Below are 16,957 nucleotides of genomic sequence, written 5' to 3' on the forward strand. Positions count from 1 at the left end.
AGTTCAATAAGATTTTGAATGCGAGTCAACAAACGAGATGACATGGCCTTTAACTTGTGACCCTCCTCGAAAGGCGAAAAGGTTAAAAGATCTGGGGAAAACTGTGATAAACAATAGTGTAAGGAACATTTAACTTGTTTTATTATACATATTATTTTAGTTTGTTATACTGAAACTTTGTTTATTGAACTTACGCATATCAAGGTATTACTATACTAAATTTATTTGACTACAAAAACACTGTTGAGTAAAAAGAAAAAAAAAAGGGATGGAATCCTTGACTCTTATATATACAAAGCATGTGCTCTGCCATATGAAGAGGGTATGTTTTAAATAGATAAATATTTTACATAATGCTTTTGTTGAATTATGTAGTTGGATATGAATGAAACAAAACCTATTAAACAGAATATGGAGTTGTTATAATTAGACTTAGAGGAAAAAAGTGTAGAAACATGATAAGACTATACTTAAAATATATCTATGTACACAATAGTTTTTATATAAACACTTTATCTTTGTGGATAATCATCATCTTTGACTAAAATCTTGAGATTTTTTCTTCATTGAACTCTTGACAAATTGATGTTACGAAAACATGAATTTTTAACATTCTGGTATCAATAACTGTAAAAACCATCTGTCTTAATTTGTAACTCTTTTTTCTTCCATAATGGTATCAACTCTGTTTTTAATCCTTCCCTAAAGTATCAGGTCTGCTACCACCAATAATGGAAATGGTGTAGCATTTTATTCCCCTAGCAGGTAAACTCAGTCTTCTTGTATTAGGTCGTCAAGAAATTAATGTCGCTTTTATTTAGATGAAAAACCCAAACAACTTATATATCAAAACAAAAACATTATTATTGGAAATAGTCTCCATTCTTATCGATGATGCTATTCCATCTTAGAATCAGGTTGTTAATGCTCTGATTAAAAAAAAATCACTTGGCTTTGAAGCAAAAACATGTTGATGTCCTCTTAACACCTTCCACATTTGCATAAGTTTTCTCATTAAGATGGTGTTGTAGTGAACGAAAAAGATAGCTGTACCATATCTGCAGAATATGGTGGGTGGGGGAGAACTTCCCAACTCAACTCCATAATCTTGTGTTGCATCAAATGTTCCACATGTAGATGTGCATTGTTGTGGAGAAGAACACCACCTTTCCGATTGACGAGTAAATGGCATTTCTGATGAAGGGCTTGATTTAAACGTTCCAGTTGCTGATTATAGATCTCTGCATTGACAGTTTGTTGTGGATTGAGGAGTTGGAAATGAATTACTCCTTTGATGTTCCGTCAAATGCAAAGCATCACTTTCTGCGGATAGAGTCCAGGTTTTGTGGTCGGAAGTGGTTTTTATCTAGGAATGAGCCATTGTTTTTGGAGTTTAATATTCAGATAGAGAATCCATTTTTCATTATCATTGACAATTCTGTCGAAAAATGGTTCACGCACATTACACATCAGAAAAGACGAAGCAGCATTCACACGTTGGAAACAATGATCATCAGAGAGTTAATGAGGCACCCAAACACTTTCTTTATGGAGTTTTCCCATATTCCTAAGATGTTTAAATTTTTTTTCATGAGAGGCATGCAATTTCAGGGCCACTTCACAATTGTATTGCCTTGTGTTAGACTCAACAAGCATCTTCAAAGCATCAATATCAATTTCAACATGTCGGCTCCTGCCATCACAGTTTTAAGGCTAAAGTAACCTGAACGAAATTTGCTGAACCATCGCTGACTTCTAAAAACGTTCAAAATATTTCCATAAACATCTATGATATTCTCTGTGGCACTGTTTCCTTTCTTATATTCAAACAGTATTACATGCCAATTGTGTGTCTAGTCATGTGCTATCACTATAAGGGATTAGAGTATACTAAACTCTATACATTATACAGGCTACACGAATGTGACATTTAGGCAGTTCATTTAACTATTATATGTGATGTACGTTTCTTTGGGGGTGGTAAATGAGTGTTCCAAAAAGCAACATTAATTTCTTGACAACCTAATACAAAGTGTACTTAAACTTTAGGCCTAATTATCGATTTTTAGGGGCCTGTATTGAGATAGTTGGAAATGTATAATAATTATAGAATAGTGAATCTTTAAAATTATTGTATTAAGAGGTGTAAACATCAACTGTCATATGTTGTTTTTTTTGTAAATTTGTGTGTATATATGTCTAAATTGTATTTGTATGTTCTCTGAAACCTGTAATTGTTTTCTTTCATGCAATATGTTTACATCAAAGATGAATAAAGTTGTGGAAATGATTATTAAGGCTAACTGGCATAGATTATTTAGTAGGTAAAGTCATGCTTGATGTACAAAGCACATTTAAATGTTAGGCCTAAGTGTCAATTTTTAGGTAACTAATATGAATGATTGGCACTTGTGTATTATTTAAAATTTGATAAATAATTAAAATCATTGTTTTATATTTACATAATTTTAAAAATGTTATTGAAGCTGTCAATAACTTTCACGATTGTGTAAATATAAAACATTGATTTTAACTATTTATTAAATTTTAGGCAACTGTTGGAAATTGTATTGAGATTTAACGTATTGCATTATTTACAAGTCACAGAAAAGTAAAGAATTAACTTAATGTGTTTCGTTGCATGTTTATGTTACCAAAGTAAATGTCTTTAACTTAATGTTATAAACACTGTAGTTTTGCACTTGTATAGAACAATGCAAGTACAACATCATTTACTTTTGTGTCTGTATAAATGTAAAACTACCACTGTACAATTACCCAACAGAAATATAAGATTTCCATGTGAGCTAGCATGCAGACTGATTGACACACACACTGTTCTTTTAATTACACAGATATTAAATATTATCATTCTTAGTAATCTTGAAATTAATTGCAACAACTTACAAAACTTCCAATGCTAAAATATTTTACACATAACTGACTTGAATTCTATAATTTAAGTAGGTGGAAATTTTAAAAATATTCTTGATTGAATTATGAATCCCTACAAATGAATCCACTGTCACTATCTAACAATCACAACTGCACCTCACAAATGTCAATAATTTAAGATGACACCATTTTTGGGCTGCATGTAGTAGATACTTTGAAATTCCAACACTATAATGTTTTTTTATTTTCAGTTGTGAATTTTTCTGAATAATTCTATTTGTTATTAATGAGTCAATTTTATGGTAAACATTGGTTGTATCACCTTATTACCACTTAATGTTTGTATAATAAGTTACTTGCCAATTATCACAGGTTTCATTTAATATGCCTTATTGAACATATTGAAATTGCTCTAAGTTTCCACTAAATAAGTTATACAAGATCTCAAGCTTCTGTGGTAGTAGAATAAATCTGTTACAAATAACTTAAATAAGGGTTTCTGATTGTGTTTTCAGTCCATCTTATCACAAGTACCATACTGTATTTGCTCTTTTTTCTTTTAACCAGAATTATTGTCTTAATATTGAAAAATAACTATCATCTTTAAAAACAATGCTCTTGTAATATTTTTTTAAACATATCTGATATATTTTCTAATAAGCTCAAAACAAAGTAAATACACTACAGTCATGTACCCAGACCAAAGAAATATCAGTTAAAAATAAAAAAAAACAGTTTCCAAAAATCTTTAAATGTAATATTAAAGTAAAAATACCAAGGCAGGCTGACATTATTTTTATACAAAATTTAAAAATTATTTGTTTATAGACAATCAACAATAATTCAATGGTAGTAACTTACTTGGCTGTAGTGAGTAAAACAAAAAGGCTGACAAAACTTCCTTGTAATGTTGAAAAATACTGTAAAGTAACAATATAACAAGTTATTTCTTGACCAGAATGTAGTTACAAAATTTGGTTAGTAAAACAAAGAGGCTGACAAACAAATTATTCTAATAATGAGAAATATTGCAAAGTAACACCACATCAAGCTATTTCTATGCTAGAATATAGATACACCATTTGGCAAATAAAATAAAAAGGCTCACCAAAGTTCTTTGTAATAATAAGAAATGCTGCAAAATAATAGTTCAAACCAGTTAAAGAAATTTTAAAAATGGAAATGAACTGCATGTTGTGAAGAAAGAAAAATGTCTTGCTCAGTTTAAAGTTTCACAAAAACAACTGGGGTATTATGTAAACTGTTTTGTTCATAATCAAATCTTTACTACTCACTATTGTGCTGTATCTAAGTCATGTAACTTTTAATGAAACACAAAGAATAAGCAATCTCTAATTAAAGTACTGCTCAATTTCAGTTTTTAACAAAACTGTGTCAGGTAATGTTTTTGTGTGACCAGTCAATCATGCATAACACCTCCAATAATTATGTTTTATTGATAAGTACCAATCACTGTTTATAACTATTATAATGTAATATATGAAAAAATATAAACAAATTAAATGACTAATCTTAGTAATGTTCATAAGTGTATCCTTATATCTATTCCATTTTTTTAGTATTTCAGTTTTTGATTTAATCTGTAAACTTGAACATTATCAGAAATACAATATATCATTCAAAATTTCTCAATTTTCCTGTTTTTTTGCCGAAATTTACTTCTGCTTAAAACAGATGTTTCAGTAACAGATTTCTTATGATTCTATAAATTATAGTTATAACATTAATTTTTTTGCATGCTTAGAAATAAAATTCCTACCAATGTAGTTTATAGTAAGGCTGTAGTTGTTGTTTTCTTACGTAAGCTCATGCAGGACATTAATTAATTATCGTATTTTATATTTACCGATAAATTTATTAAGCATGTAAATTAGAAATAAAAACACTTACTGGATCCTTTGGATTTGAAGTAAATAAATAAAATCCTAGATATAAAAGAAAAATATTTAAGTTCAATTTGTTTTAATATCGTTTTTAAGTCAAGAGTAAATTAATATCTAAACAAAATAAATGGGATGATTTGCTATGGATCATTAGACTTGACTCAAAATTTTTATGGATTTTAAAGAAATCTTTCTGAACATGAATACCCACTGAGAGGTGCAATTCTACCACACCTTTGAGAATACAATACAATTGTTTACTCTAAATTGTTCTACATTTTAGTGCTTTAACAGAACAACTTAAATGGATTTTTCTCAAACTAAAGTTGCTAAGATTAAAGGGAAAATTTTGTTAGCAGTTCTATTTTAGAGGTTTTCATCAACTTCTAGAAAGCTTGTACCAGTATCATGAAGTAGAAAGTTATTTGATTGGTACACTCACTGCATATAGTTTTGACTCTTGAAAGCCAAATTTATGTTAAACAAACATTCTCATAGTAAACCTAGTGTTAAGGATAGTTCACATTGGCAGCTGCCTACAACACCAAATTTTTGAAGGAATGTAAAGTGGTTTCTTACTGAAGTGCATAACACAACAATTTTGTTAAAAAAACAAGATTTTGCTGTCATGTGTCAGTTTTTTTTATAGTTTGTTTGTTTGAATTTTGCGCAAAGCTACATGAGGGCTATCTGCGCTAGCCATCCCTAATTTAGCAGTGTAAGACTAGAGGGAAGGCAGCTAGTCATCACCATCCACTGCCAACTCTTGGGCTACTCTTTTACCAATGAATAGTGGGATTGACTGTCACATTATAACGCCCCCACGGCAGATTGCGAGTCGAGCGTCCTAACCACCTGGCCATGCCGGCCGTTTTTTTATAGAAATTTAAATAAAAACAGTTATATATAGTTTCTGGTACTCTTGTAACGAAAACTTAAGCATAGTTGAATGAAATCAATACATTAGGAAATCAAGGACAATTTTCAGTTTTTTGTTTTGAAGCATATGATCACAGTATTGCACTATACCACATTATCTTTATTGTAAATTATTCTAGTATTTTATTTACAAGTTGAACATTTTATAATACACTTACTCCATCTTAAGTCTAAAAACAAGATAAATTGATACATATATGTACAAATTAAATAAAATTTGAATGGTATTTAAAAGCATGAAGCTTAGAAACCATTGAGAAGGAATGAGTGGTAAAAATAAACACATGTACACAATGAAGGAAATTATGATTGCAATCAAAACATTAATATTAGTGTGAAATTATTAGTAGACATGTTTATATATATATATACTTATACACATAAAATATTAATATATTAGTCACAGCCACAGATGTAAGATGAAACCCCGATGCAGAAGAAAGCATGATATAATGAAGATAGTTGGAGAGGAATGTATTGGGAGTGGTCCACATACCAGACTGTAGAATCTCCTCTATCAGACGACGAAGATAAGAAGCGAGAGAAAAATGTGAGATGTCAGATCTGATGAGAGGAAACCTGGGACAAGGTACAGGAGGAAGAAGGTAGGAAAGAGTAAGCCAAACAAACCAAGGTAGAAGGTGAAAGATCATGAAGGGAGGAGGATTGTCAGGGAATGAAAAGATGGTTTCTCATACCCCGAAAGGTACATGCTACATAACAACAAAAGGTCCTGATTGGACCAAGAAGCCTATCTGGATCCGGATGAAGGTAAAGATGGAATATAGATGGAAGGAAAATAGGAGAAAAGGAAGAACAACCCTCCCAAGATCTTAAGGAGAAAGGAACGATTGGGATAAAGGAGAAGATAGGTAGAATGATAAAGGGTACGTGGCAAACAAATCCAACCATTGAAGTCCACAGGCTAAGAAAAGAAGGAAATATGTTTTAAGGGTCAGATGAAACAAGGAATATGAAAAAAGTTGTTCAAATGGAGGTAAAGTAAGGTCATGGAGGACTATATTAATGTCTCAATTTGGAAGGGTAGGATGCCTGGAATTCCAGAAGGAACGGATGATTATGGTAAGAACAGGGGGAGTAAAAACCTGAGGGTATCGGGAAAACAGATGGTATGGGATAAGGCCACCCAATATCTAGACAGCGAGGACACCAAAGACCCACGGTTGAAGAGACAGGTGAGAAATTCCACCACATAAGCCACAGAAGGCTTGTCAGTAGGAAAACCCCTGTTAGCAGACCAACAGGGGAAGACTTTCCACTTGTGTTGGTATACTTCCATGGAAGAAGGCCATATGGAACTAGCTAACAAAGAAGTGACTTGACGAGTGAAACCGGTTCATCTCGCTAACAACCTGACAAAAGCCAGTCACAAAGATGCAGCATGTGGAGATTGGGATATAGAATGTGTGATTGAGTTGACGAAGAAGGGAGGAAGAAAGTGGAAGAGGGAAAGGTGATGGTAGGAGCAGTCGTTGCAACCTTGAAAACCAAGGTTGAGCTGGCCAGTAAGGAGCAATCAGGAGGACCTGACAAGGAGTGGAGTGGATGAGAGAAATCACCCGATGAAGTAATCGGATGGGTGGGTACACATAAAGATACTTGTGTGATCAATCCTGGCTGAAGGCATTGACTGTCAGAGCCTGCAGATGATGTACAGGCAACCAAAAGAGAGGTAACTTGTTGTTGAGGTCCATAGCAAAGACATCCACATGGGAAGAACCTCACCGATGGCAAAGATCCCTGAAAACAAGGGGAGCTAATGCCTACTCCATTGGATATATCTGGTTGGAGTGTGAAAGATAATCTGTGATGAGAATAAAAGCACCCACCACATAACATGCTATAAGGCAAATGTGATGTGCATGTGCCCAGTATAATAGATCCAATGTTCAAAAACATAGATCTCTGGACTGGGTGCCTCCTTGGTGGTTGAATTGTAGAATTGTCCAAATGAACCATTACCAGACAATTACAGCAAGAAGAAAGAAGTGATGCAATGCCTGACGTACTGCTAGAAGTCGAGAACATTGATATGCAAGATGGATTCGTCCGCAGGCCAACAGCCCAAAGCTTCCTGATAATTGACCAATCGCCCCCCCCCCATTCCTGAAGGGATGCATCCGAGAAAAGATGTAGATACAGATGTGGGGAAGGAAATGGCATGCCCACCAACATATGGGCTTTGTCCAACTACCATTGCAGATTGTCTTGCAAGGAAGTAGAAAGGGAAATGGTGGTGGAAAGAGGATTCCAAGCAAGGTTCCATCATTCAAAAAGCACCCACTGAACCGATCTCATATAGGTACGACTGTGAGGGACCAATGTAGTCATGGAGGACCACATCCTCAAAAGCGATAGAACCTTGTGAGCAGCAAGTGACTAATCCAATACGGCATGGTGAATCAAAAGCTCCATTGAACAAAGATGTAAAGAAAAAGGCAGAGTGCGACTGATATTAGTGTCGAAAAAGATCACAAAATGAACCATATATTGATTGGGTCAAAGGAATGACTTCTCCAATTTGATCAACCAACCCACCTGAGCCACCACAGAAAGGAGTTGGTGAGTATAAGTGGCTGATTCCTACTTGGAATGAGCCAGGAGCCAGTAATCCATGTAATAATGAAATTGCATCACCAGAGCATGAAGATGATGAGCAAATGCCCGTACTATACAACAAAACACATAAGGAACCGATGCAAGTCTGAAGAGAAGGGCCCAAAATTGGTAAACCACCTAGAGATGGACAAACCAAAGATAAGGTCGAGACTGCTGAACTATTGGAATGTAGAGATAAGCATTGGAGACATCTACTTTCATCATCCATAATCCTGGGGAAAATGGCCATCTTAAAATGAGAAACGATTCCATGGTGAACTTGGGGAGAGCAACGAAGTGGATGAGACATGATAAATTGATAATCAGCCACCAATCCTTGGTTTTCTTGGGGACCGTGAAAAGATGGGAATAAAAACCCCTGGAAGTTTGGTGGACTGGCTCAATAGCCCACTGTAAAATCAAATCTCGAACCGCCTCAAACAGATGCTGGCATGCCACAGGATCTGGAAGAATAGGATAGGAAACAGGGCAGGAAAAACAGAAGCAGGAGAAAAACTGGATAACAAAACCTTCTGACAGAATTTGTATCTCCCATTGATCGTCAACAAAGGGATGTCAACAAGGAAGAAACTCTAACAGTTGAGTAGCCCTGGTACAGGTGGTGATGGATGTTATGTTGTCGAGGAAACTGACAAAAAAGTACCCCAATTAGAAGGAACAGGTAAGGGTTGGGAGGATGAAGGAAGGGAAACTGGAATAGATGGCATATGAAGCTTTGACTGAGACAAACGAGTGACACAGGTCGAAAGGGTGGATTGCAGACAGGCTAATGTAACCCGAGGCTCGAGGAATTCTGTGACTGTACCAAAGACATAACATCTTAGAAAAGGAACAAGACATAAATTCCATAGATATGTTGAGGGTAAATTGACCCGAGCCAATATAGCATCTTTCTATCAATAAGGTCCCAACAACAAAGAAACCATGTATGTAATACCAGAGCCAAGAACAAAATGCGGGCTAATGTGGAGGAGAGAAGGTGCAGGGTGTCCGCATAAAATTCCTGAGGATTTCTGTGAAGAGTTGTATGTAAGAAAGATACTGTAGAAGGCTGGTTAGGGTAAGATGTTTGAAGATTTATTGTCAAGTGAATTTGGATCACATTTTTTAGAAATGTCACCCCAAAAACTAATTGCTTTGGTTTTGGTGATGATAATTTGAGGTAAATGCCATGAATGTTACTGCAATATTTAAGGAAAGTATAACAAGTTGCTAAGTATAGGGAAGAGAATATAAATAGCCTTTAAAATGATGAGTATAAACTTTCAAAAGTCATTCACTGTGTACATGATCTGCAATCATAGACATATCAGTTAGACAAGCTTAATTTTTATTCATTGGAAGAGTTAGAATATTCATATTTCCGATATGGTACTTACTTCCTTTCACAAGATAAGCTATTCTCTTTCAGTGCTGCCCTATGTATGCTAACTTTTCTTTATGCATGCCATAAGCCTTGCACTCCCTCCTTGTTGGAATTATCATATACCAACATGTCTCTCATGCATCATCTCTTAACCAATAGTAGCATGGCTACTCCTGAATTTAATGTTAGTCATATCTGTGTCCAGTATTCTTGTCTTCAAAATTATATCCACTACAAACCCAACAAGAGCAAAATTCAATGTATCTATGTAAGCTATTTACTAAGACAAATAAAAGCTTGACATTCATAAACTATAATTGTTTTTTAACAAAATCCAGCACAAACAAAAAGATAAAATTACTGGCAGGACAGAAATTGACAGAACTATCCCAAGATTTAAAGTAAGTATTGTGGTGGCAACTAGCCAAGCTTATTCAGTAGATATTTATTAAGCCTAAACTTTTTTGTATACAGAAATGATTTTTTGTAATGATTTCAACAGTGTATTTTTGAAGCGAAAATACAAGACTAGTATTCACAGGCTCTTAGCATCATTACAAATGTGGATTAAAAAAAAATGTAAATACATAATATATGATGCCTTACCTAAAACTGAGAAGATCAACATAAAGAATAGAAGCAGTCCTAACATTTCTAAAATAGGGGGAAGAGACTGTAGAATCTGTCTGGTTACTCTGAAAAGTTATTAAAAACAAAGTTCAGTACTTGAGGAACCAACATACTGCTTGTTACTACAGCAAATGTATTTTGATAACCTTGTAACAATTGCTTTAGACTGTATATCAGTTAAAAACAATAAGCATCTGCCAAGTCCATTTTGGTAGCAATCAATAAATGTTTTACATTATATATCAGTTATAAACAATAAGCATCTGACAAGTCCATTTTGGTAGCAATCAATGACTGCTTTAAACTGTATATCAGTTACAAACAATAAATATGTGGCAAGTACACTTTTGTAGCAGTTAATGAATCCTTTACACTGTGTATGAGTTACAAACAATAAACATGTGGTAAGTACATTCTGTAAAAATCAACAAATGCTTTAGACCATAAACTAATAGCACGCAATGAACAAAGAAACATAAATCAAATGTAGAAAAAGTATATAATCCATGTTAATATTTAAATATTAATCTACAAATGTCGTAATACAGAAATTATGCTGGATTAATTTTTGACATTCATTACTTACCTTCGAATCCCTCCACAGTGATAATTGTCAATTAAATACACAGGGCGAAGTGCACGACTAATACGAAAGTGATTTGTCTGTCGAGCAATAACTACCACACTTTCTATGACCATCAGTACTAGAGCAACAAGCTGAAAAATTTCATAAAAATTTTTCTATACAAGCTAACCAAATAATGCTGTTATAGTTAAGGTCTTTACAAAAACATGCTCTTATCAACACTACACAAAAGTTGTTTTATTTAGCCTAGAGACACAAAACAGACATAATATTTTAAACATATTTTGTAAAACAAAGAGCCATTTAAGATATATGAAAAAATATTAATAATTCAATAATTGTTAAAAACTTAACAGATTGAACTCTCTCTCACTATAGGCTTTGTCCAATTGGCTGAGTTCATGACCCCAAATTGGCCTTTATAGTTTCCATACTATAACTTATAACACGTGTTGTGTATCTTAATAAAATTTTGCAATTTTTTGCAAACATTAAGCCATTTGTAGGCAAAAAAATCATAATTTTTAATGAAGTATTTTCACTAAAAATTTCTCCATGAATATATAGAGTCAAAGTGTTGATGTTCACTGCTACAAGTGCAAAGTTATTTTCATGTTAAGATTAAAAATACTTTTCTCCATCTGAAAAATCTCAAATTTCATGTGCATAATCTCTAAAACCCCCAAATAAATTTCAAATGTTTTCTTTTTTAATAACACTTTATAATTTATCTGTTATTTTCTCTACCCAAACTATATAAGGTTGATCAATTTTACTGACCTTGTAATCACCACCACCAAAAAATCAAAATTGCCCTTTTCTTTCTAGAAGGATTTCAAATTGTAACATTAACCCATTAACTGCTGCAGGAGCAGCTCAGTTGCCGTTTTCTGACTCACAGATAAAACTGAGTTGCCATCAATCACAATAAAATGGTAATTACCGTTATTCGCATAGAGTTATAGTTATATATGTGTGCGACTGACGGACATTTCTGTCAATCGCAGCTGAGCTATAGAACTTCAATGATGGAAATATCCATCACCCGCAGTTAATGGGTTAAACTACATTGGTTTATCCTAAATAGTTTTAAAATCGTAGCACTATACATTTGTTTTTCTTATTGTATTGCTCTTTGAACCATTTCTAACTAATAATCCCATCACTAAGTTGTAAATCACTTGGAGAATGTGCAGCTCTCATTACCATATTGAATTACATAACACACGAAACACTCAAGATCAAACCTGATGAAGAATTTTTATTATTATTAGTTTTTCGTTATCTTATCTAATCTAATAGATTTCTCATTTTTATATTTTAGTTACTTATATAATAATAAGTAAAAAATACACATGAAAAACAAGAAACATAGTACTTACCTGGTCTCCTTTTCTTAATGCAGACTGTCAATGAAACTTAAGCCTATTTTTTAAATTAATGGTACTATTACACTAAATAAGTTTTATTTAATTAAATGCTCCTAAGAACACAGAATAATAAAATGCACAAAGCAAATAACCTAGTTTATTTGACTTTCTAACTATGCAATAAAAGCCAATAAATATTCAGTTAAGCTTGTTGATTTGTTTTCCATGGGAACAAAGTGTGAACTGTAAGAGAAAGTTAACAGTTTCCTAAATTGAAAATGTATTTCCAATAATACTTACCTTATGGAGAGGACATGGAACAATCGTGCTCAACCAAGGATCCAAGATGGGACCACTCATTATTCAGAATTATGAGGAGAAAGTGGACCCTCTTCCACAAACATTGTACTGAATCTGTATTAGTCAAACAGAATAGTCACGCACACCCCAACCTGATAGTGGAGTATCAAATCTGAAATGGTATTACAAGTAGGCTCCCATCTAGCCCTTGGCTATAATTGTCATGTGATACTCTCCACCTACGTCAATGCACCCTCTATCCCGGTACTGTATATAAGCACCTCATTGGGACAATTTTATCACTTTTTTGAGACCAATACCATCGTAGTCTCTAACACTGGCTCTTAGTAGTGCAAAGAGTGTAAGCAGAGGCAAGTATTATTGGAAATACATGTTCAATTTAGGAAAATAGTTAACGTTCAAAATATACATACCTCCACTGCCACTTATAGCTAGAATCCCACATTGAAAATGTGGAGAGGCTGGTGAGGGCATTATCCATACAGAAAGCATCTGCATAGATCATGGGTGTACTAAAATAAGAGTGGTACCCAAGTGGGAGAACCACACTACATCCAGAACAGGTATGTTCTTCACCCTGAACTTAGTTCCTGTATCAAGGACGAAATTGTACATGAGTATAGGCCAGCCCCAACCAGATAACTGAGGTTCCACTACTCAGGGTTGTAATTAAAGACTCTTGGTCCCTATATCTCACGTTGGTGGAACACCTGATTTCTACAGAGCCTGTTGCAACCAGTAATAATTATAGTGAAATAGTGGTTGCTAGTGTGGAATTGGATTGATAAAACCACACTTGTCTGGGCAACACTCACCACCGATTGGGATCCTGTGAAAACAAGGTATGGGACTCTGAAAGGTAGAAATACATATACTCACTCCTCTGGATAATCTAGCAGAAATAGTAAAGATAGCTACAGAGGGTAGGCAAAATTCCACAGATGAAGAGATTGCCAGATAAGGCAAATAATGTGAGATAAAGGTGTTGGGGGAGGTCCAAATACCATTCTGTACAATGATCTCCAGTGGGGAATTCGACCAGGCTGCTAAAGTCATAGAAAGACAAATCTGATTAGATGTGACTTACAGAAGATACCTCACCTTCATAGACAGCCCAGAATCAAGTGTTGTCTAGTATCACTAAAGGTACAAGTGCAGGCAACAAAACCTTCAAGACCCTCACTGAACATGACCAAGATTGAAATCTGATTGGACATAGAGAAAGAATGAGAAAGATGAATCGGTGAAAAGGATTGAACCCCTTTCCCATCTGACAGAATGTTGGGTAAGAAAAACTGATCTGAGGATATTCAACATACCATGTGGCACACAATATCAATATTTAGGAATTATTTTTTAATATTTACTTTTAAATTAACATATTAACTAATGTATAAAACTAAAATTTGATACCAAACTTATTGACATACACTCATAAGATAGTAATTCAATAAAATTTTGAATGCAAGTCTACAAACGTGATGACATGCCCTTTGACCCCTTACCATAGGAAGACCCGTAGTGAGAGGGTTAAGAGTAATGAATGTTGATGAAACATTGTCCACTATGTGTAAATGCTAAGAAGTAATGAACTATAATAAAATAGTATTGTCTATGTGTGACTTGTCAAGTAGTAATGGACAAGAACTAAACATTATCATCCTTAGGTACATATTATGCAGTAAAAAACTATGACAAAACATTAATCATTAAGTGGACATGATAAGGAATAATGAATTAAATCTGTATATTATGTTCTATGAGTTACACATTAATGAAGAATAAACTATATCTAAGAATAACTTCTATGTATTACCTAGTAAGGCAGGAAGGATGAGACATAAAACAGAGAAACCCAAAGTAAATGTCAGATGTGGCATTAATGAGGAGATGAAAGGAAACATCAGGTAGAAGGCATATGTAAGGCAGAAAAAGTTGAAAGATATTCAGTAGGTAGAGAAGTACTGGGTTAAAAAGACGCTTCATTTCCTCTCCCTCTACTTCAGCTTCAAAATATGTCAAGGGAAATACATGGCAGGGATAAAAGAAGAGGGTCAAGACGGCAACATGGACTTCACCACACTTTGGACAATGTTACATTACTCTTCTTCTTACTGTGTTTTTCAACCTGAGTAGAACCTTTTACAATACATGATGGCTGTCACAATATCAATGAGCAAAGAACTTTCTACACTGTTGCGAATGATATTTGTATTTGTATTCAAAAAACGTTGAGTGTGTGAAACTGTTTCCAGTCTCATTGGGCTTTTTATCCTGTACAGTAAATTATTCAGTATTTTATTGTATTTTTATGATTATTGTGTATAATAAATCACTGTTTTTTAAAAATAATTTTGATTGTTGCACTTGTTTACAAAAGCTAGACTTATAGTGTGTTTAACTTTTGAATATGTTATCGGAATGTTAAAATAACCAATAAAATATCACTACCATCCCAACTTTTTCTCTGAATTATTGCAAGTCTCATGAATAACCTTGAGTAATATTAGATGATAAAAACCCTATAACCCAAGTGCTTTCAAAAGGTGGACCTTTCTTCTTCAGGGGCAAATTGAAAATGTTTTGTCTATGGAAAAAAATATACTAAATATTTCCTGGAAAACCAGATGACCTTCATGACATTACTCAATTCCCTTTATATATATCACTGATTCAATTACACCACCATTCCCAGTTTACCCCTAAAGAAGAAAGGTCTACCTTTTGAAAACTCTCGCATTATAGGGTTTTTATAATCTTGTATCAAGACTTCTTGAATCTATGTGTTTTTCTGACATCTGAAATCCATAAATTAGTGGAAAATTCTTATTCTGAAGAAAGTTTTTTATTATATTATAGCTTTCAAATGAAAAATAAACCACTACAAAGCTAACTGAATAAAGTCTATACTTACTTTTATGAGAGAACGTTTATGCTTAAAAAATGGATTAATTCCCATCCAACGAAGTTTCATTACGAGTTCAATGCCAACAACAAACAGGCCCAGCAATTCCAGGGAGGCGTGGATCTGGAAAACATTAAACATATAGTAAAAAAAGCTAGATACACAATCATCATTTTGGCTACATACATCATTCGTAACTAATTTTGATGCAAATCATACATACCATGGGAAGCACAAAAGCACCTATGTAAAAACACCTCTGACCTATTCACTTTTTTTACAGTTCTAGACATTAATTGTTTTGAAATAAATGTGGCAGTAAAAATAATTACCTCTAGTTATTACAGAAAATTTCCTATGTTCCACTTGTAACAATGTGAAAGATTAGGAGGCCATTGTTACATGTACTACATCTACTTCTTGAAAGAAAAAAAGCAAAGATTTCTGAGTTACTATTAAATTAACATTGTTTTTTTTTTACAAACAAGAATTTCTCAAGTAATTAAGAACTGATTCAGTTAGTCCTGGCTCAAACATTATTGATAGTAGGTACAAATTACGGACTGAATAAAACTGTTACGATATAGAACCTCGTAAATATGTCAATGCATCTTTGTAAGTTTAACCCCTTCCATGACAGGCTTTGTTTGGAAATGAGATAAAAAAAGTCAGTTTTATTTTGTTTTTTAATAGCCAATACTTATATATTAAGGAAACAAAAGATATTTTATGATCTATTATTATATTTCTGCACAAAATATACTCAATAAATAAATGTTACATATCTGAATTTATATGTGATATACATTATTTCCATGAAACTACAGTAAAGAATAGGAATGCTTTTCTCCACTGTTTATGATACATAAATCACAGTAAATAAAATAACAATCAGCACAAACAGCATTTATAATACCATCTGGTGAGCACTGATTGTAGTATATGATAGCATGCAAATACATTTGGGCAAATAATTAAAAAATATGGCAAGAAATGGTTTGCCCAAATTATGTTTGGCAAATATTTTTTTAAACATGGAGGGTGCCCTAGTTATCTCAGGCAAATTATGAAAGGTGTAAATTTCATCAGGTGTTAACCCTTTCCAGACAGGTCACGGGTAAAAGGCCATGTCATCGCGTTTGTTGACTTGCATTCAAAATTTTATTGAACTACAATTTCATGAATTTATTTCAATAAGTTTGGTATCAAACTGTAGATTATAATTGAAATTTTAGTTCTATACATTACTCAATTTCTTAGTTTAAAGGTAAGTATTAAAAAAACACAGTTAAACATCGATTTTTTTGTGTCACGTAGTATGTTGAACGCAGCAATGGTTCAAATTAGATGTTAGTGAAGTCAAAATACTAAGTCTATAGTTTCGTACAAATTAAAAACTCA

At 33.5% G+C, this 16,957-nt stretch overlaps 1 protein-coding gene across 3 annotated transcripts in view; it reads right to left on the bottom strand.

The window, feature by feature from the left end:
* LOC106460613 (two pore calcium channel protein 1-like) overlaps positions 1–16,957 on the bottom strand; it is a 91,820-nt gene that overhangs the window by 66,261 nt on the left and 8,602 nt on the right. For all 3 annotated transcript variants that reach the window (XR_002610801.1, XM_022387383.1, XM_022387382.1), the window contains exons 4-8: positions 15,566–15,679; positions 10,961–11,091; positions 10,351–10,439; positions 4,807–4,841; positions 3,757–3,815 (exon numbers count right to left, since the gene is read on the bottom strand). Coding sequence is in view for 2 of the 3 variants with exons in the window: in XM_022387383.1 (XP_022243091.1) it covers positions 3,757–3,815; positions 4,807–4,841; positions 10,351–10,439; positions 10,961–11,091; positions 15,566–15,679 (428 nt within the window). In the remaining variant the exon portion in view is untranslated. The remainder of the gene's footprint in view (positions 1–3,756; positions 3,816–4,806; positions 4,842–10,350; positions 10,440–10,960; positions 11,092–15,565; positions 15,680–16,957) is intronic.

This window comes from Limulus polyphemus, unplaced genomic scaffold (assembly GCF_000517525.1).
Source record: "Limulus polyphemus unplaced genomic scaffold, Limulus_polyphemus-2.1.2 Scaffold804, whole genome shotgun sequence".
NCBI classification, from domain to species: Eukaryota; Metazoa; Arthropoda; class Merostomata; order Xiphosura; family Limulidae; genus Limulus; species Limulus polyphemus.